Genomic DNA, 20592 nt, shown 5'->3' with positions numbered 1-20592 from the left:
CTGATTTTCACTTTGAAATGACCCAAATATATTGTCACTATCACTATTTGTTTATGATAAAATGTGAATGATAATTATAATAATTATGGTGTGTGTTAAGTGCTTACATACTCTTTAGAGCTTTCCTAAAAGCTAGGGCTTTCAAACCCCACCCCATTTCCAAAGCCAAAAAACCTCTCACAACTAAAAAATTCCTGCAACTGAGTCATCTAGTGGGGGGAAAAAGAGATTCTGATTCATAGTCCTTTTTGGAGCATTAAAAATCAGTGCAAATTCTAACAAGCTTAAGACATTAGTAGGAAAGGCCCAGTAGGAAAAAATTCTAAATGACAAAATCCAAAAGATTCAATCTTGGCAGGCAAATAGAATTTCCACCACCAAAGATCCTAGGCGGCTTAACTATCTTGCCTGGTCCCCTAGCTGGTTAGGCATCCTGAGAACCCTTATAACACTGGCGTTATCTTAAAGTTCTACTGGATAAGATAAGTGCTTAGTGCAGTGCTCCGCACACAGTTGGCGCTCAGTAAATACGATCGAATGAACGATTTAAAAAAATAACTTTGTCGAAATAGCATTGTCTCATCTTTGCATTTTATTCCCTTTAAATTGGGAAAGTTCTCTTGTTCAACTAGGATATAATCTGCCTTGATCATTTCATTAGGAACTTTAATTTGTTTACACTATGGAAGATTCTCTTAAATAACAGTAGTCTTATGCAGACTGTATGCTCGTTGTGGGCAGGGAATGTCTCTACTGACTCTGTCCTATTGTACTCTCTCAAATGCTTAGTACATTGCTCAGCACACAGTAAGAGCTCAATAAATACCTTTGATGATGCTACCACCTCTTTAGTATTGTACTTTACCAAGTGCTTAGTACAGTGCTCTGGGCACAGTAAGTGCTCAATAAATGCCATTGATGATGACGATTTAAATATCCTCATCCAAAGATACCATTTCCCATCTATTTTTTTAGCTTCCTTAATCTGAATGTTTAGCTTCCCTCAAAAACAAAACACTTGAGACTGCCAGATGTTTAGAATCACCATTTTTGGAGAACAGAAAAAAGAACTATAACCACAACAAAGAAATTCTAAATGCTTAGCACGAAACCTTCTCTGGAAACCCATGTTTGTGCTGGAATAGATAGTATCCTGGTAAGTAAACTAGGTGTTTCATATCTCAGTTTAGTTTGGTATCATCCAAAAACTTGACTTCATTGTTTCCATTTCCTTCTAGAATTAGTATTCGAGAAAATCCTCCAAAGAAGAAATGCATCAGTTGTCATCTAAGGAAGGAAAGATGCCAATATTATACAGCAAGTTTCAGCAACTCTGCTCGGTATTACGCACTAATCTGTTATGGTACGTATAGCCACAGATGTAAGTTGGTGCAGAGGAAAGATTACTGCTCTGGTATCAAAGCACCTGGGTTCCAGGCCCAGTTTTGCATGTAGTTGGCTAATGTGGGGAAAGACTGTACCTGCATTTTGCAATCTACTAAACCCATGTCTTAACTGGTGAGGACCCCAGCACATGAGTAGAACTGAACAATCAGCTAGAAATATAACCAATTCCTTCTTGCAGATTCTCAGTCCTGAGGTTTCAGTCTGGGCTTCGTCTACCACACCTAGTAGTAATAACAATAATCATAGTATTTGTTAAGCGCTTACTGTGTGCCAATCCCTCTACTCAACACTAGGGTAAAAAAAAAATCAGGTAGGACATGGTCCTTGCACCTCATGGTGCTCACTAAGAAGGAGGGAGAACAGGTGTTGAATCCCCATTTTTCAGATAAGAAAACTGAGGCACAGAGAAGTTAAGTGGTTTGCCCAAGGCCACACAGTAGTTAAGTGGTAGAGTTGGGATTAGAACTAGACCATGCTGCTTCTCATGGTGGGGAACTCCATCATCGTCATCATTATCACCACCATCACCAACACATCATTAGCCTCTGATGCAATTTTAATTTGTTAGGCTATGTCACAGAAGAAAGAGCTTCCTGATAAGGTGTTTGGGTTTTGAGTCAGGTTTTATAGAGGTTTTTGAACCTCTTTCCATCTTCTTGGATCCTGTTTAACAAACACCATCATTATTATTATTAATTTACTATTATTAACAGATCCCAGGTTCATGTTCTTTCCATTGGTCTGCACTCTTAGCTCAAAGGAACAAGAGAAGATCACAAATAAAAACGTACAAACCTAGTGGTTGATTATGTAGACTTGTGATTTGGTCAGTGATTTCTGTCATTGGAATATACGATTTAATTGTATGGCTTATTATTTGTATTATTTACAAATTTAAAAACCTCCAGTAAAGCACTATGCTCTTATAGAATCGTTTTGAATCACAATAATAATGGTTGTTGATTGTTTGACTGATGGATTACATAGTCTCTAATGTACCACCATAATGTAGAGTTTGAAGTGATTTGGGATAGAAAGGAGTTCAATTCTGAATTCAGATCTCTGATGGAACTATTTTTTTTTTCATGAGGACGATGATATCTCACCACAACATTTAACCACCTAAGCAGAAAACCAAGTGGGCCAGAATGAAAACCTATCCCAGGCATTGTTGCGAGGAATATTTGATATTAACCTCATTGTGTTAAAACCAGCCAGCTTAGTCAATGAGATATGACACCTTCCCCCAAGCTCATTTATTACGGTTACTTCTTGGGTCACTTTATGTAACGGCTCCTTAACTTTCAGTGGGATGTTATTTTGTCTGCAGAGCAATAGCACTTTTAGAAAAGTGCACAACCAACTTTCAGCTATTTTCCTTGGATAAGGCTCTGATTCTAATGTAAATAGGGTTTATGTCTCTAGCTGAGCAGTCAAATGCAATATAAGAGAAAGATGTATTCAAGCTGAAACTAAACAATTGTTTTAACTCTGTAACAGGCCCAGGAATTCCTATTTCGACTCTTCACAATGGCCATAATGACCAAGGTATTTATTTTTTACGCTATTGTACATTTTTCATTTCTTAAATGCAATAAATAAATTCTGTAATCTAATACTGAAGAAGCCTGTTTTGACACTAGCAAGACAAATATCATTCAAAATGATTGGCAGCTAAAGCTGCCACTTCTGTTTTCTATTTGGGAATCAGAATGGGAAACTTGAATTTCTCCATTTTTGTTTGCTGTGAGGCTATAGCCTATTGTACCAAAGAGGAGAATCTCTTCCTGCTCTAGTTCCGCTTCCAGTTACTGTCTAGGGAAAATTTTGCCAACCAAGGCCACAATTTACACGTAGTAACTGTAACCCCTGTTCCTTCGACTCAGTAACTACATTAAATTTCAGTAGCAGTAGTGATATTTACTGAACACTTCCTAATCATTAAACACTCAGTTAAGTAGAACTGAAGAAAAATATAAGACTCTTGCTTCCAAGGAGCTCCCTCTGCTCTCACCACTTGGCCTCCAAGGCTTTATCAAGCAAGTGGGGACTCATTACGCATAGCATTTCTGCTGGACCCCCACTTCCAAAGTTGGAGGATGAGGAGAAGGAAGTTGGGAAGGAGAGAAGATTGTAAGCTCACTGTGGGCAGGGAATGTGTCTACCAACTCTGTTATATTGTACTCTCCCAAGTGCTCTGAACCCAATAAGCATTCAATAAATATGATTAATTGATTGATTGAGAGAGAAGAGTACAAGATCAATCAACCAATCAATCATATTTGTTGAGTGCTTATTTTGCACAGAGCAGTGTACTAAATGATTGGGAGAGTACAATACAGTAGAGTTGGTAAACATGTTTCCTGCCCACAGTGAGCTTCCTTTCAGTCTAGAGGGAGCTGCCAACTAAAGCAATACTGAGAAGCAGTGTAATCTAATATAAAGAGCATGGGCCTGGGAGTCTAAGGATCTGGGAGTCTAAGGATCTGGGTTCTAGTGTCAGCACTGTCACTTGATTGCTGTGTGACCTTGGCAAGTCACTTAACTTCTCTGTGCTTCAGGTCCCTCATCTGCAAAATGGGGACTTAATACCTGTACTCCCTTTTACTTAGACTATGAGCCCCATGTAGAGCCTGATGATCTTGTATCTACCCTAGCACTTAGTATAGTATTTGACACATATTAAGTGCTTAGTAAATACCACAATTATTATTATTTATACTCTGAATAATCAATCAATGATTGGTATTTATTGAGCACTTACTCTGTGCTTGGAGCACTTGGAAGAGAACAATAAAATGGTGTTGGTAGACTTGTTCCCTGATCTCAAGCAGCTTTCAAGGCTGTTGAATGGCTTGTTGGCATTAGATGTGTTCATAGGAAAAAGCCTCAGGGAACCAGAAAGCTTAAGCAGATAGACTTTCTGGCCCATCTGGGTCATATCCTGGCCCTGTCCTACGGAAGCAGCATGGCTCAGTGGAAAGAGCCTGGGTTTCAGAGTCAGAGGTCATGGGTTTGATTCCCGGATCTGCCACTTGTCAGCTGTGTGACTGTGGGCAAGTCACTTAACTTCTATGTGCCTCAGTTACCTCATCTGTAAAATGGAGATTAACTGTGAGCCTCACGTGGGACAACCTGATCACCCTGTATCTACCCCAGCGCTTAGAACAGTGTTCTGCACATAGTAAACGCTTAACAAATACCAACATTGTCCTCTTTAAGAGGTGCACAGCTTGAGTAGCTCATAGGAGCTGGCTATTCAGTATTTGCTATGACACGATCTATTCCATCCTCTCTCTCCCTTCATTCTCCCACCTCCAACCTGTATACATCTGCCCTAGCCCCAGTTTTACTTACCCCCACTCTTCCCTTATGGGTGAGTTAGGAGTGGAGGGGTAAGGTAAGAGCTGATCGACTCATATTAACAAGAAGAGACAAATCAACACAGCACATTTGCCATGTTTGTTTTAGTTTTTTTTCCCCTTTTGTTGATAAATGCAAAACACTCCTTTAATGTGGGGTTGTGTTTTCTACTTCCTTTTTAAACACCAGTCCCCGGCACTTATTCCGTGGCTTCTGGTGAATAAACACCATTGCCTGCCTGACAAGGTTAAGGTTTACACTAAAAATGCTGGTCATTGCCTCAATTATGGTTTTTATGGTTTTATCAGCTAAACCATATTGCACATATGGAGGCATTTAATGCCCAACCAGTGATTAAAAATATTACATGCACAAGAGGTTTGGTTACAGGATAAATTTATTAATCTTGTGGGTTTTTTTGGGTTTTGAGGCCAGAGCTGTCAAGAATATCATCAACATTCTAGATTCATTGTTTGCACGCTGTTCCCATCCCTGTGAGAGGCAGCTGTGATCACCCAGAATCATTTGCTAGAATTGTGAATTCTTGCCCCCTCTTTTTAAATGGTATTTGTTAAGCATTTACTATGGGCCACGCACTGTACTAAGCACTGAGGTAGATACAAGATGATCAGGTTGGACACAGTCCCTGTCCCCTGTGTGGCTCAAAGTGTCAATCCCCATTTTACAGATGAGGTAAGTGAGGCATAGAGAAGTTAAGTGATTTACCCAAGGTCACACAGCGGATGGGTGATGGAGCCAGATTAGAAACCAGATCCTCTGACTCTGACATGGAGTCGGTCTGACATGACAAAAAGACATGGAAAGGCCCATGCTCTTTCCACTAGGCCGTGGAATTCCTTAAATTCACTATCAAGTAACAAATGTAATATGTGTATGAATGAGAGAAATTTGATTGGATTTTTCCTTCAATTTTATCTCAAAATGAAGTTAGCTATTTTCAATTTAACCATGAACTTCTCTCAAATTTAGTTTTCCAAATAAAAGATTACAAACTTAAAAACAGAGCTGCATGGATTTTTTGTGCTAATTCCCGCAAGCTACAATTGACTATGGCAAAGTGGGAAGGGTATTTTATCCAAAAGTTTTAAATCCATGTAAACAGGGATATAGTGAAAGTGGTTTGGCAAGAAGGGGTATTTACAAATACTTTTAAGTTCTTCATTCTCCAGAGAAAAATTAAAAAAAAATTTAACCCAGGATATTCTTCCCTTGGATTAATTTCTGTCTCTCATGGATAATTTAAATGATTTGTTTAGAAGTACCAATGTGTCATCCAGATAAAGTTTATTAGTCTAAAGATCTTGAAATCCTAAAGTCTGAACTATCCTTGTTAGCACAACTGCCAGGCTCAGAAGGCCCTGTTCTTCCTCTTGCTTGCTACCCATTTTGTACTCCAATTTAGCTAGGAAAATGCATAAGATTATTGAATTCCTGGCTGAGTCTATATAGCACATACCAAGTTAATTGTCAGAAAAAAATCTTTAATCCACATGACTATTAATGGTCCAGCTATGTCCAATTTCCTTTTCACTCAAAACCAAATGGGAATGGCCAATCGATCCAGATATTTCAGGTTCAGCTGAAAGTCACTTGTTTTGGCTGTGCGACTGCATGCTATTCAGGCCCCCTGATTGGTCAGGATACCTGGACAAGGACTCAAAAGTGGAACTAATTGTCCATGTCTCCAGAGATATTTGATTCTTCTGCTTGCATGGCACTGTCTCCACAAGCATTGGTTTGGGCCAAGAAAGATATTTTCTGCTAGAAAATTCCATTCAAGAACTTTGCATCACCCCTGGTGGAATCCAATCTCTCATTTTCAAAGATAAAAACTAGAAAATAACCTCAACTGGATTGGAAAAAAAGATCCTTCCAGATACCCAGTAAGTTGTGTGTGCAATCATTTGTTTCTTAAAAAAAAAATAGTTATTGAGAAAGTACATTTAAAGAAGTGCTCTGCAGAGAGTAGAGTGCTGGGTTCAAACAAACAACTAGGTGGAACAACAAAGATTAAAACACAATCTTCAGGGGCAAAAGTTTGAGGTCACATACTCATCTGAGACTGAGGTAGGGTCTTAAAGTCAATGTTTTTTTAAAAAATTCTGATTTCAAAGAAAAGCTAGAAAACAGTCCCTCTTTTCCTTAAATGTTTCTACATGTGAAAGTTTTCCAAATATTAAAGGCTGCAGGCAAATAGAGTCACTGAATAAAAAGTGTCTATATTCAGCTGAAAAACTGTTGGGATAACTAGCCACAGAGTGTCATTCCACGAAGGCAAAGAATGAGTTCCTTAGTTATGTTAAATCATATCAAGACATGAGGCAGCTTTTGTCCCTGCCTGACAAGCAGTACTGGAAGGAAAAGAAAGGTGGATGCCACCACATCTGATGCATTTTCCTGAAACTGAGGAAAATTACTAAAAAACAGGATAATCCATCAAAATGGAGCTACTAGTCCCCTGTGCCCTTAAAGTGTCCCCCACAAAAATGCAGTTTTAAATGGTGATTATCAATAGTGATCGTTGGCTAGGTGTTACCCCCGCCTTGGCCTCAACCTAAAGGAGCTAATTACTGGAGTCGCATAGTATGATCATATACGGTACAAGCTGGAACTCTTTTCCTACCCAAACATTTTGGAAAAATCGGCCCATATGCTGATTCTGTTAACTAGATTGGAACAAAAATTTTAAAAGAAGGACCATTCCTTAAAAGAAAGGAAATCTGTATTTCTCTTCATTCATAAACCTGACTAGTCAGTTTGGGTCTTTGCAGAATGAACAAATTGTGGCAGGATATGGCTTCCTTACTGAAGGGTGCAAAAGGATATCAGCTTGAGGAATCCAGCCAATTGCCACACATCCACTGACATAGACCAATCTCTCTCTTCCGACGACCTAGAGGGAGAGGGAATAGGGGATTTTTATTATTATGGTACTTGTTAAATGCTTACTATGTGCCAAGCACTGTTCTAAGTTCTGGCATAGATACAAGATAATCAGGTTGGACCCAATCCCTGTCAGTCATCGAACTTACAATCCAAAATAGATTTGATAAAGCCTCAATAGCTACACCCTAGTCCCAAAGTCTGATCCACAGCATCTTTGTTCCCGTACCTTTTTGGCACTAACTCTCCTTCAGTGAATTTCCTGTGGCCTTTCTGCGCATTTTGGTGTCCCCTCCCTGAGTAAAAGAGTTCAGAGGTAGACTATGGGGTCGCCTCAAGACTATCACAGACTCCCACAATGATCAGGCAAGCCACATGTGGCTCACCATTTCATACCTGGACCATGTGGAAGAAGATGCTGATAAAGGTTGTTAAACTATATTGAAGAAATCCTACTCCTTGTCCTTTTCTTTCTAATGGTTAATAATTTGCATAAATGAAAAAGTTGCCTGCTGGAGCAGATTGGGACAGATGGGCAGTGACTGGGACATGACATTTCTTTTCTGAAGCATGATTTTTGCAGCACTGAAGGATGGAAATCAGAGGCGCTTAGTTAGGCTGGTCTCATTATTCAGCAGGTCTTCTAATCAATTGCATTCAGAGCCAAGATGTAAAAAGAGACAATAGTTTAGTACCAAAGAGTTAAGGCAAATGTGTTGACAATGGAAATTTGTTTTTCCTCTCTTCTTTTTTAAAGAAATTCAAATTCTCGAAGAAAACAAGGAATTAGAAAGAGCTCTGGAAAACATTCAACTGCCTAAAGAGGAAATTAATAAATTTGAAGTGGATGGAATTAGTAAGACTAAGTATACGTCTCTGCATATTCTCCTTGCTTATAACTGATACGTATAAATTTAAGATGCAAGGATCTCGTATTTTTACCTAAGCATTATTTTATTGATGTTCTCCTGTACAGCTTCTGTAATCATCCCTAATGTTTTTAAGGATTAAATTGACATAGAATTCTCGTACTACTCCAATTTTCTGAGATTGATTTTTACTAGATTTTCCAAACTCTAGGTTTATAAACACTTTTATTCATTGAACACAAATGAAATTTATTTTTGCATTAAAAATTGAACAGCAAAATGATTAAGTAGCATAAGATATTTAAATTTACTTTCCCAACTCATAAGAGTTCATTTTTGTAAGCTTTTGCTCCAAAAACATGGATTGTAATCAGGAATTAATGCTAATTGTAATCCAGAACTAATAAATCATCTTTTTTTTTTTTAAGCATTGTGGCACAAGTTGATCCTCCCTCCTCAATTTGACAAATCCAAGAAGTATCCTCTCCTTATCCAGGTGTACGAAGTATTTATTATTATTATCTGTAGATTCTATAATGGAAAAAATTGTTTAAATACTTTTTTATGTAAAGTGGATAAACTTCTCGTGAGCAGTTTGCATCACTTCTGCATTAAAATAGGAGGCAATTTTTCGCCACAAACCAAGACAATAAAGAATAGATTTGGGAAAGAGGCTGATGCTTGATATCATGGTAACAATATGTAGAAGTATGGCAGGTCTGAGGGTGTGCCAGGGTTTTTACCCTGTTTTTCCTCCTACTTAATCTGTGAGCCCCAAGTGGGACCTGATTATCTTGCATCTACCCCAGACTTTGGTTGAGCACTTAACCAGTTCCACAATTATTATATACCAGTCCTACCAAGCATAGTTTAGGGGTAGCTCCCATTTTCACTCCCCAAAGGACATTGGAGCAGGAGGGTTTTTCCAAACTCAGTTCTGAGAATCTTCCTTTAATATTCTAAAAACCATTTTGACTACCCCAATATAGAGTTAGTCAAAGCTACTCAATGTTTTGCACCTCTTTACCCATGCACTACGATCACACTGTTCTTCTCACTGATACTGAAGCACACTGGGACCCAGATTTTGAGAACACAGTTATGAATTTATGGCAGTAGTGAATTTAAAGCAGTTGCAGGAATATACAGGTGCGATTTAGATGGTTTTTAACTTGAACAGCACTATAGTTAGCAGGAATATAATTTGGGGGGTTTTTTGCCACAAGTCTTATTAGAGAGAGCTGCAAAGGTCTAGAGATCCCGGTACAATAAGCCTTTGGTTTTACTAACCACCATTTGGGTAACTGTGGCCATGTGAGGGAATATCATCCCACAGTGTGAAGGAAAGGTTGCATACCTTCTAGTGATTTTTACCTCCACATCATTCCCGGCTTTCCTCTTCTTTACTCTCTGGGAAGAGTAAGATCCTTCTTCAATTGAACTTGGTTTATATTTTATTTTTACCATTTCACTTTTACCCAAAGTCAGTATCTGGCCATTGTTAGTATTTGGGGATATTGTCCACTGAATATTGTCCATTGATAGAAAGCTGAGCCAGGGCAAATGAATCAGAAAGTCTACCCTTTTCTTTAGGTACGGTGGCCCCTGCAGTCAAAGCGTGAGATCCATATTTGCCATTAGTTGGATTTCCTATCTGGCGAGTAAAGAAGGCATCATTATCGCCTTGGTGGATGGTCGAGGAACAGCATTCCAGGGAGATGAGATGATGCATGCTGTCTATCGAAGGCTGGGAGTTTACGAAACCGAAGACCAAATTTCAGCTGTTAGGTGAGTGCCTTGCCCAGTTGTCCAGTGGTAGTTGATTGGTCCGGTTGGTAGATGCTGTTGTAAACTGATCATTTATTTTCTCCTTTATTTTTCACTTTCATCTAAATAACTGTAGTATTTGTTAAGTGCTAACTATGTGTCAAGCACACTATACTAAGCCCTGGGGTAGGATATAAGATAATGAGGTCCTACATGGGGTTTACAGTCTAAATAGGAAGGAAAATAAAATACTGAATCCCCATTTTGTAGATAAGGGAATAAAGGAATTGAGGCACAGAGAAGTTAAGTGACTTGTCCAAAGTCACACAGCAAATGTGTGGTGGAGCTGAGATTAGAACACTTTAAAGTACTCAGTAGCCTTGCCCCCTCCTATCTCACCTCACTGTTCTCCTAACCCCAGCCCACACACCTCTCTCCTAAATGCTAGCCTCCTCACTGTACCTCGGTCACATTTATCTTGCCACTGACCTCTTACCCACAACCTGCCTCTGGATGGGAATGCTTTCCCTCCTCATATCTGCAGAAATTCCTCTCCCCACCTTCAAAGCCTTATTGAAGGCCCATCTCCTCCAAGAGGTCTTCACTGACTAAGCCCTCCTTTCCTCTTCTCCCACTCCCTTTGCATCATGTTGACTTGCTTCCTGTATTCATCTCCCCTCCCAGCCCCACAGCACTTGTGTACAGATCTGTAATTTATTTATTTATAGTAAGGTCTGTCTCCCCCTCTGGACTGTAAAATTATTGTGGGATTGGGAAGATGTCTAGTTATTCTTATAGGGTACTCTCCCAAGCGCTTAGTACAGTGCTCTGCACACATTAGTGCTCAATAAATATGATTGAATAGAATGAATGAATGGAATAAAACCCAGGTCTTCTGACTCCCAGGCCCTTGCTCTTTCCACGAGACCGTGCTGTTTCTCAAGGCCACATGGCATTGTTTTCCTTCTGGACCATAATTTTCCTATTTTGATTGTCCTGACAACCTGAAACTGAGCCAAAAGCACCACAACAAAAGCAACATCATCACTAAGACTCCATCCAGGCCACAGTCTTAGAAATGGTCACATTATTTTTTGGCAACAACAGTTTCTTAGAATCCAGCACTGGCTGGATTTCCAAGAAGGATTTCCAAAACATCATGCCTCGACCTCATCTTTATTTTAATGAAGTAGTTTTTAGTGGGCTGGTGAAGTGTAATTTAGAATCCTGACATCTCACATCCCTGAAAACTGTAAGCCTCACTTCTAGGCTTGGCAAATTGGTAGATTCAATAATTACGTTTAGGATCAGTGAACACACAGAAAAGCACAAATTAATAGGGAAATGCTAACATGGGTATTCTAGGAGGAAATCAAGCTTCACTAATAAACTGGCATTCTGTGAAACCTGTAGTAGAGGGATCCCCATAGACATAATCTATTTAGATGTTCAAAAAGCCTTTGACAAGGTTCTATTACCAAGGCTCTTGAAATAAAAAAAGGAAAATGATGGGATTGGAACATTCTGTCATCAGTGGAAAACTGGCAGAAAGATAGGAAACAAAGGATAGGAATAAATGGATTCTTTCAAGATGAAATATAAATCAAGTATAAAGAGTGAGCTCCTTCAAGGATTAGTGCTAAAGCTGCTTTTGATTAATATCCTCACTAATCATGTGGAAGAGGGAATGTGCCATGAAATCTTCAAGTTTGCAGATGATGTTAAGCTCTTCCAGGTGAAGAAATGTCATTAAAGTTGGGATAAACTGAGGAAGACCTCAAAATGCTGAGAAAGTAAGGCAGCAAATTGTCAGATTAGTTCATTGTGAATAAGTACAATATAATGGATCTAGGGAAAAATGACCAAATTTTAACTCCACCTCTCAAAAGATATTTTTGCTTCATCGTTGGCTATTCTTCTCAGTCATTAGTGCCCTGGGGCCAGAGAACGTGTCTACCAACTCTGGTGTGTTGTACATTCCCAAGCGCTAAGTAAATGCTCTGTATAGAGTAAGCACTCAGTAAATACCATTGATTGACTTATATGTGGCCTCATCAGTGAGGGTTAGACAGTCAAAGGCCGAGTGTTGCCACTATATGAAAACATGATCCACCTGGATTACTGGGTGAGCTTCTGCACCTTAGGAAGGACATAATAGAGCTGGAAAGTTCAAGGAAGAAAATCAAACCAATCCAAAAAACGGAGAAGCTTCCTTATGCAGAGGAACTATAGAGTTGGGACTATAATGGCACATGATTTTATTCTATGAGATTAGAAAGATGATTGCAAGATAAACACAGAATTGTGACTTAACAAATTTCATGACCCCAAGAAAAGAGCCCACTGTCCCATACCCCATTAAAGCTTGAAAGTGAAAATTCAAAACAAACAAAATGAAATTACTGAATTATTACTACTACTAATAATTATTAGTAATATTTACTGAAATTGTGCAGGTAGAATATCTGGACACATTTAAGAGGCATTTGGAAATATTTTAGGGTTACTACAGAGCTGTATAGGGGAAACATTAAGGATGTTAGAAGATCTATCTCTAAACTTTAGGATGGTGTCCTGTTGTCACTGTGAGAGACGGAACATTGGGTTGGTTGACTATGAACTGAGAGAGTAACGGCATTGATGTTATTTTACAGTGTGAGAATAGGGCTTGGTGACATGAGCAAGAGTTTTAAAAGTCAATTTGTTTTCAAACTCATTCCTTCTTCCTAAATGTCGTCATTGTCCCCATCTTTCCCTGAACCAGAAATTACTGTTTGTTCAGAAGAACTCAGTCACTATGCAAGAGTACTTATGATTGCTGTTCATTCGTAGCTGGAGACTTTATGTGTTATAGGAATATGAGCAAATGGAATTTTACTTTGTGACTTATAAATCTCAAAATATCCAAATTAATGCTGTTTTCAAATCATACGTAATTACCCCATAAATCGTGTACTTCATATAATGGGATGGACACATTCAGCTAAAGAAACTAAAACTGGAAGCACGAGGTACTAGGCTAGGCACTAGGATCAGATAGGCCCACAGAACAACACAGAATTCCAAATTTAAGGGGGAAAATTTGGATGTGAAGAGCCAACCACATCCTTTCTCAGACCTCTACATTTAGCTTGCCTAAGGGTAGCCTTTCATCCTGCTGAAGAAGTAGAAATACTTTCAAGGAAAGTCCCTGTTCTAAATTTAGTAACTGTTTGAAATCTCAGGTTCACTGGTTATTCAACAGGACCCCTCTCAGGATGGAGAGAGCTAAAAAATGACTTGTTTTGGCTGAGTTCCTACTGTCACAGGTTGAAATTTTTAAGCATTCCTATTTCTGCGTTCCAATTTACTACTACAAATTGACGTGGAAAAAAAATGAAAAATGAAGAAGCAGCAGAAGAGGCTTAAGAGGTTGTAAAAAAACTCCTCTTCCTGTAATCCTTAATGAGGTCAGGATTTGAATCCAAACCTATTTTCAGTATTTAGTTAATAGTCTGGATTATAAATCAATAAAAGTAAACTTCAGCATTGGCTACATTGGTTCAGCTCACTCCTCCAAACTTACCTCACTGATTTCCTACTATAGCCCATCCCGCACACTTCGCCTACCTGGTCTCTGCACCTCGATCTTGTTTCTCTCACAGCTGACCCTTTGCACACATCCTTCATCTGGCCAGAAACTCCCTCCCCCATGATGTATGACAGACTCTCATTTTCCTCGCCTTCAAAGTTTATTAAAATTACTTCTCCTCCAAGAGGCCTTTCCCAACTAAATCCCTCATTTCTCCTACTCCCTCTCTGTTCTGCATTGCACTTGGATCTGAACTCTTTAAGCACTTGATAGTCATCCCACTCTCAGCTCCACAGCACTTATGTACATATCTGTAATTTATTTTAACGTCTATCTCCCCCTCTAGATTCTAACCTTCTTGTGGGCAGGGAATCTATCAACCAGTTCCATTGCTTTGTACTCTCCCAACCACTTAATACAGTGCTCCACACCCAGCAAACGCTCACTACAAATACAAATTCTCAATACAGATACTGACTGATTGGCTGAACAAGGGTGGAAGGGTTTTGCAGATTGAATCCACTTGTTACCCAAGTCATGATGCTTATGTCCACATGCTATTGAGACTGGCCATGCTACACCACTGTGGACTTAAACACAAGATTTGGATCTCAGTCATCTCTTTGGCTCTATTCTTGGGCAAGCAAAAAGAATGTTGAGAGGCCCAGAGCCTGTGTGACCTATTGAACTCACAGGTGCAAGAACTAAGCAAGCAGGGTATTCATATTCTGACTTTTCTTTAAAGTTTTTACCCTACAAATTTGAAAAGTAAACCAGAGAACATTGTGTTCTCAGAAGGTCCATGCAAAAGAAGGGATGATGATAATAATAATAATTATTATTGTGCTATTTTTAAATGCTTACTAAGCACAAAGGTCTGTAGTGAATATGCAGGTAGATACAAGATCATCATGTCCTACATGGGCCTTACATTCTAAATATGATGGAGAGTGGATACTGAATCCCCATTTTGCAGATGAGGAACTGAGGCACAGAGAAGTTAAGTGACTTGCCCAAGGTCATACAACAGACAAATGGCAGAGTAGAACCCAGGTCCTCTGACTCTCAGGCCCATGCCGTCTTCACTAGGCCATGCTGCTTCTAACATGGATGAGAATGAAGAATGTTAAAGCCACAGTTACTCTGAGAAAATTGGTTAGAGTTAAACACGAAGTGACCAGTTCAATGAGCTGGAGCTCTTATCCCTTTGTCATCTTCCCAAAAGTTTTCCCCAACGACTGCAGTTTGTCCTAGAAAATCTCTTCCAAGAAACATTTGGAGCCAAAGCTCTGTCCACTCTAAGCAGACCATGAATACTTCATTCATTCACTGTCCTATTTATTGAGGACTTACTCTGTGAGAAGCACTGTTCTAAGCACTTGGAAAAGTATAATATAACAATAAACAGACACATTCCCAATCCACAATAGGTTTATAGTCTGGGGAGGCTTAATAAACAAAAATTTAGCTGAATATGGAGAGAATAGATGCAATTTTTGGCTTCACCTCCCAGTTCAGAGGAAAAGAATGGTAAACTGGTGCACCAGACATGGCTTACTCCAAAAAGAACCTGGACTTCTCCCCATAACTGCAGATGAGGAAATAGTAGGACACAATGTGGGTTGTAGGTTCCCAGCTAGAAATTGGGAGTGAGGACCTGGCTTCCTGGGCTGCTCCTGGCCACCCACCCACCCACAACCGAGAACACTTTCCTCAGTCAAAAATCTCCCTATCTTTAAGCAGAACTTCTGGATATGCAGCGTTGGACAGGAAGTTACATCCCAAAATAATTTAATTACATAGCATAAGCCCCCAGTGAATGGTTTTAGAAAGAGCCTATCCTACTTTTTGACTTATGGAGCTTTCTCATCATGTCCTAGGATCATGAATAGTTTTTTTTTTATCATAATCTATTGTGAGGACTTCTCAATCAATCTATCATATTTATTGAATGCTTACTCTATATATATCTCAATATACTTAGTGTTTGGGAGAGTACAGTGGAACAGAGTTGGTAGACGTGTTCTTCACCCACAACAAACACTCTCTAGAGGGGGATACAGACATTAATACAAAAAAATAAATAAATGAATTATGGATATGTTCATAAGTGCTGTGAGGCTGAAGTGAGGCTGAAAAAAGGGTGCAAATCCAAGTGGGAGGGACACTCAGGAGGGAGTGGGAGAAGTTTCTTTTTAGTTGAGAAACCTCTTAAAGATGTGAATAATTCACAGTAGTGGAGTGAAGTGTGTGGGCGGCTTGTCGAAAGAAATGAGAGAGTAAGGTAGGAGCGAGTAAGGTGATTGAGTGCTTTAAAGCCTATGGCAAGGAGTTTCTGCTTTATATGGAGGGGGATGGGCAACCAGTGGAGGTTCTTGAGGAATGGAGAAACATGGACTCAATGGTCTTGTAGAAAAATGATCCAGGGAGCATAGTGAATTCTGGAGTGAAGTGGACAGAGACAGGAGGCAGAGTGGTGAGCAAGGAGGCTGATGCAATAATGAAGGAGGGATTAGACAAGTGCTTGGATCAACGTGGAGCAATATGGATGGAGAAAAAAGGACAGATTTTAGCAATGTTGTGAAGGCTGAAAGTATGGCATTTGGTGACAGATTGATTATGTGAGTCAAATAAATGGTTAAGGGTTTGCGTGGTAGGGAGGATGGTGGACCTGTCTATGGTGATGATAAAGTCAAGGGAAGGGAAGGGCTTGACTGGGAAGATGAGGAATACTGTTTTGGACATGTTACATATGAGATGTTGGCAAGACATCCAAGTAGAAATGTCCAGAATACAGGAAGAAATTCAAGACTGCAGAAGATGAGAAAGATCAGGGTTGGAGATGTAGATGTGGGAACCATCTGCACAGAGATGGTAGTTGAAGACACTGGAATGAATGACTTCTCCAAGGAAGTGGGTATAATGGAGAATATAAGGGGCCTCAGAATTGAGTCTTAAGAGACTCCCACAGTAATGAAGGGGAGGTAGGGGAGAGACTGAGAATGACCAGCTATGGAGTTAGGAAGAGAACTAGGAGAGGACAGTGTCATGGGAACCAAGGTTGAATAATGTTCATAGGAGAAGGGTGTAGAAGGCAGCTGAATGGTCAAGAAAGTTTAGGATGATGTAGAGGCCATTGGATTTAGCAAGGAGGAGACCACTGGTGACCTTATTTTTGAGATTGTTGTGAAAGTGCTGGCTTATTGGGAGACAATAGTGAGGTGAAGTCTATTTCTCCTTTTAAAATTATCTTTTTTCAAAGATAATCACAAAACACCTGATGTGTCTTCTGCAAGTTTTTCAATGTGAGCAGCCTTGATTATGCAGTAGCCCTTTAACTTGTTTTTGCCTCAGCATGTGTTGTAGCTTTTTCATTTTCTGTTAACTATTACATTATCATATCCTGAATCTGTTATCCTTCCTAGTGTGTCTCAAGGGAAGGGAGCCATTAAGGATTTCCTGTTTCCATGTTTCATTTGTTTGTTTTTTCTAAAATGGGATTATCCCTAGCTTCTGAGTGATTATAAAAGTCATAAATCACTTTTTATTGTGCCAGAGTGTCGATCAGCTGTACACAGAGGAAAAGTGATCTTTTTGACCATGAATACCTATTATTTTCCTCATTAATCTGTTGTGAAAATCTGTGAAGGAATGGCTGGAATTACTTCAAATTTATTAACTTGTAGTGCATCCATTTCCCAGTTCTCTTAGAAGAGCATTGGCTTGGCCTGATGGAATACCCCCTATCTGGTAGATCATAAACACCTTGTAGGCAGGGATCATGTCTTCTAATTCTGTTTTACTCTCTCAAGTGCTTAGAACAGTGTTCTGCACCCAGTGGTTGCTGAATGAATACTACTGATTAAGTGTATTAGAAAAGCAATGTAACCTAGTCGATGCAGGACAGGACAGGTGTCAGAATCACTTGGGTTCTTATCCTGTCTTCCCCACTTGTCTGCTGTATGACCTTGGACAAGTCACTGACTTCTCTGGGCCTCAGTTACCTCAACTGTAAATGGGGATTAAGACTGTGAACCCCTCTTGGGACATCAACTGTGTCCAACCTGATCAGTTTATGTCTACCCGGCACTTAAAACAGTGCCTTGGCTCATAGTAGGTACTTAACAAATATCATTAAAAAATAAAAGTTCTCTGTTTTTGCATTCTCTTAGATTTTCTAATTGCTCATGGAATCTCAGATCGAAATGGGTTTTCCACGTATTTCCTTCATGGAAATTGTGTCTTCAATAGCTTTGCCACCTCCATCCTGGACTTTGTCATTTCCAGGCTGAATGACTGAAACAAACTCTAAAAGAAGCTAGTTTTAAAGTACTTTTCCCTGGGAAATACAAACCAAAGATTTGTAAAATTATTTACACACATTTTCAAATTGCAGCGAAAACCCATTTTGACTTTCTGATAAAAACCATGTTTCAAAAATAAAATGCCTTCTCACCTTCAAATTGAACTAAAAACTAATTTCTTCCATGAAACCTTCCCAGATTATCCTTGTGTGATTCTAGTCATACATTACATTTCATATTTCATTGCATAATGTTTATATCTCTGTCTTTGTGGTCATAAGTGCTTTTTGGGTGTTTTTCCTATTATTTGTATTGAATTTTTTTTTTAAGTGTTTCCTAAAGATTGCATTTTTGTGTCATTTCTTCAGAAATGTAAATGTAAAGAAACCCACTTTAGACTGTAACTCAGTCATCCCTTTAAAGGTGATTAAGGAACAGGATTCTCTATGTCAGGTCTAGAGCCAAAGTTAAAAAAAAGAATTAAACGATTAGCCAGCAAATTGGAATTTTGTGAAAAATTAATATGATGTTTCTTAAGTACTTAACACCTACTATATTTCATGAGTATGATAACCCAGCTCTCTGTTTTGCCTTTCGGTAAGGCCCTAATTCACCTGCTAATAATTCAACTCTCCACTTCTTCCTAGTCTTTTTCCTGAGAACTTTGCTTAAGAATGACTGCAGTTGTTTTCTTATAGTTATTTTCTTCAAACACTGTTTTAACCTGTCCCATATCCTGTTGAATTTTTAAGGAAGTCATCTTTTGTGCACCCTTCTTTTAAGAAATTATCTTCGGTCAAGAAATCTTATCCAAGTAATTCGAGCCCTATAAATTCCCCATTTGATTACGAAGTCCTTGAAGAGTTTCCAGTGCTCTGTACACAGTAAGCGTTCAATAAATACAATTAACTGACTGAATAGAAGAATAGGTTGGACACACAAGGCACTCAATACATACTATTTATGTTCAGGAGAGACAGAATAGAGCTAGCTTTAATTAATTGTCACTTTGAAATCAATGTAGTTATGTGCATGTATTTAAACACTTTTTTCCTTTGCTTTAGAAAGTTTATAGAAATGGGTTTCATTGATGAAAAGAGAATAGCCATATGGGGCTGGGTAAGTTTTTTGTTATTGTTTCCATACTTCTTGTTCAATGTTACAATGATTACTTTCCAACGTGTTCCATATGGTTGTTTCAATGTTGACACTATCATTGTTCAAATGAAAAATAATATTTTCGATCATTGAAGAACACTTTTAAGAATACAATATTAACTGAAGACCAAGTTTTTTTAGACTTTAAAGCTTGAAAACTCTTTTTATTTGTCTTACATTTTAATGACTCCCTGTCCCTGCATTATAGGCAAGAACCTCAGGAAAATATTTACTAGGACATCACAACTGACTCTGTAGGTAAAATCAAGAAGTACAACATCTGAGAAAACCAACCTATTGTTTGCAATACTTAAAGACTTGACCACTTAGCTGAATCTCTGGCATTTTTGGAAACAAAAACTCACAAAATCTAAGATCCAACCTCTTCTGGTTCTTTTGTATTTTCTTTGGACAGTAAACTCTTACTATGCCTGATTCCAAATTATTCTAAGAGATGAGGATTAAATAGGGTTCCATTTCTTGTTTCTTTGGTCAGGGAAAGTGATGATGAATGGAATAAAATATTTATTAGCATTTGATCAAATTTTGGTCAAATCAGTGCTAAACTGAATATGAATGATAGCCTATCCTCCAAAAAGAATCTGAATTTTTAATTGACCACATCCACTTATTGGTGATTTTTTTTTCAGTCTGTTGTCATTTGCTTGGATTATTTTTCTTGGCTCTCTTATCTGTGGGAGGCCTTACAATGATATAGTAAAGGAAAGCCATGACGTGAGATGTGAAATCAACAGGATTCATATTGACTGAAAGTTGACATGATAAGGGTAAAATAATTATTTCAGGATATACATTTTTTCTTCAAAGAATGAAATGCAAAATTCCTGGGCAAATGGGTGGCATCAAGTGAAATGTTTCAATATGAGCTTTCCTATGTTATTTGTGTTAAAATAATCAAGATAAATAATCGCAAATTCCAAATTGTATTTCCACCAGTTTTGAAAACAATATTTCCTTTCATTGGTTTTTAGTCAGCCTAGAGCCCAGAATTGGATTAAAAATCACTCTCTTCACCTCTCCCCTTCTTTCTGGGAAGGTGCAGGTGTGGATTCATGGCTGACAAAGGAGGGGACCTTCCCAGAGGGGTCAGAGTGAACACTCCTACATTCACAGTGATGAACAAGACTGCTGCCTAGGTTACCCAATTCAGTCCCTATAATTCCATCCCAGAGACAAGATGAGTATCCTCCATGACAGGATTAGGCAGCTCTCTGGGGAAGCCAAGCTC

General features: G+C 38.8%; 1 protein-coding gene across 1 annotated transcript in view; it reads left to right on the top strand.

Moving 5' to 3' along the window:
* Positions 1 to 20592, top strand: part of LOC100082270 (fibroblast activation protein alpha) — a 57488-nt gene that overhangs the window by 29555 nt on the left and 7341 nt on the right. Inside the window, exons 16-21 of the mRNA XM_001512902.5 lie at positions 1239 to 1363; positions 2908 to 2955; positions 8432 to 8530; positions 8972 to 9041; positions 10137 to 10331; positions 19250 to 19304. Of these exons, the coding sequence (XP_001512952.2) occupies positions 1239 to 1363; positions 2908 to 2955; positions 8432 to 8530; positions 8972 to 9041; positions 10137 to 10331; positions 19250 to 19304 (592 nt within the window). The remainder of the gene's footprint in view (positions 1 to 1238; positions 1364 to 2907; positions 2956 to 8431; positions 8531 to 8971; positions 9042 to 10136; positions 10332 to 19249; positions 19305 to 20592) is intronic.

This window comes from Ornithorhynchus anatinus, chromosome 9 (assembly GCF_004115215.2).
Source record: "Ornithorhynchus anatinus isolate Pmale09 chromosome 9, mOrnAna1.pri.v4, whole genome shotgun sequence".
Lineage (NCBI taxonomy): Eukaryota > Metazoa > Chordata > Mammalia > Monotremata > Ornithorhynchidae > Ornithorhynchus > Ornithorhynchus anatinus.
This window is presented reverse-complemented; position numbering and strand designations above follow the sequence as displayed.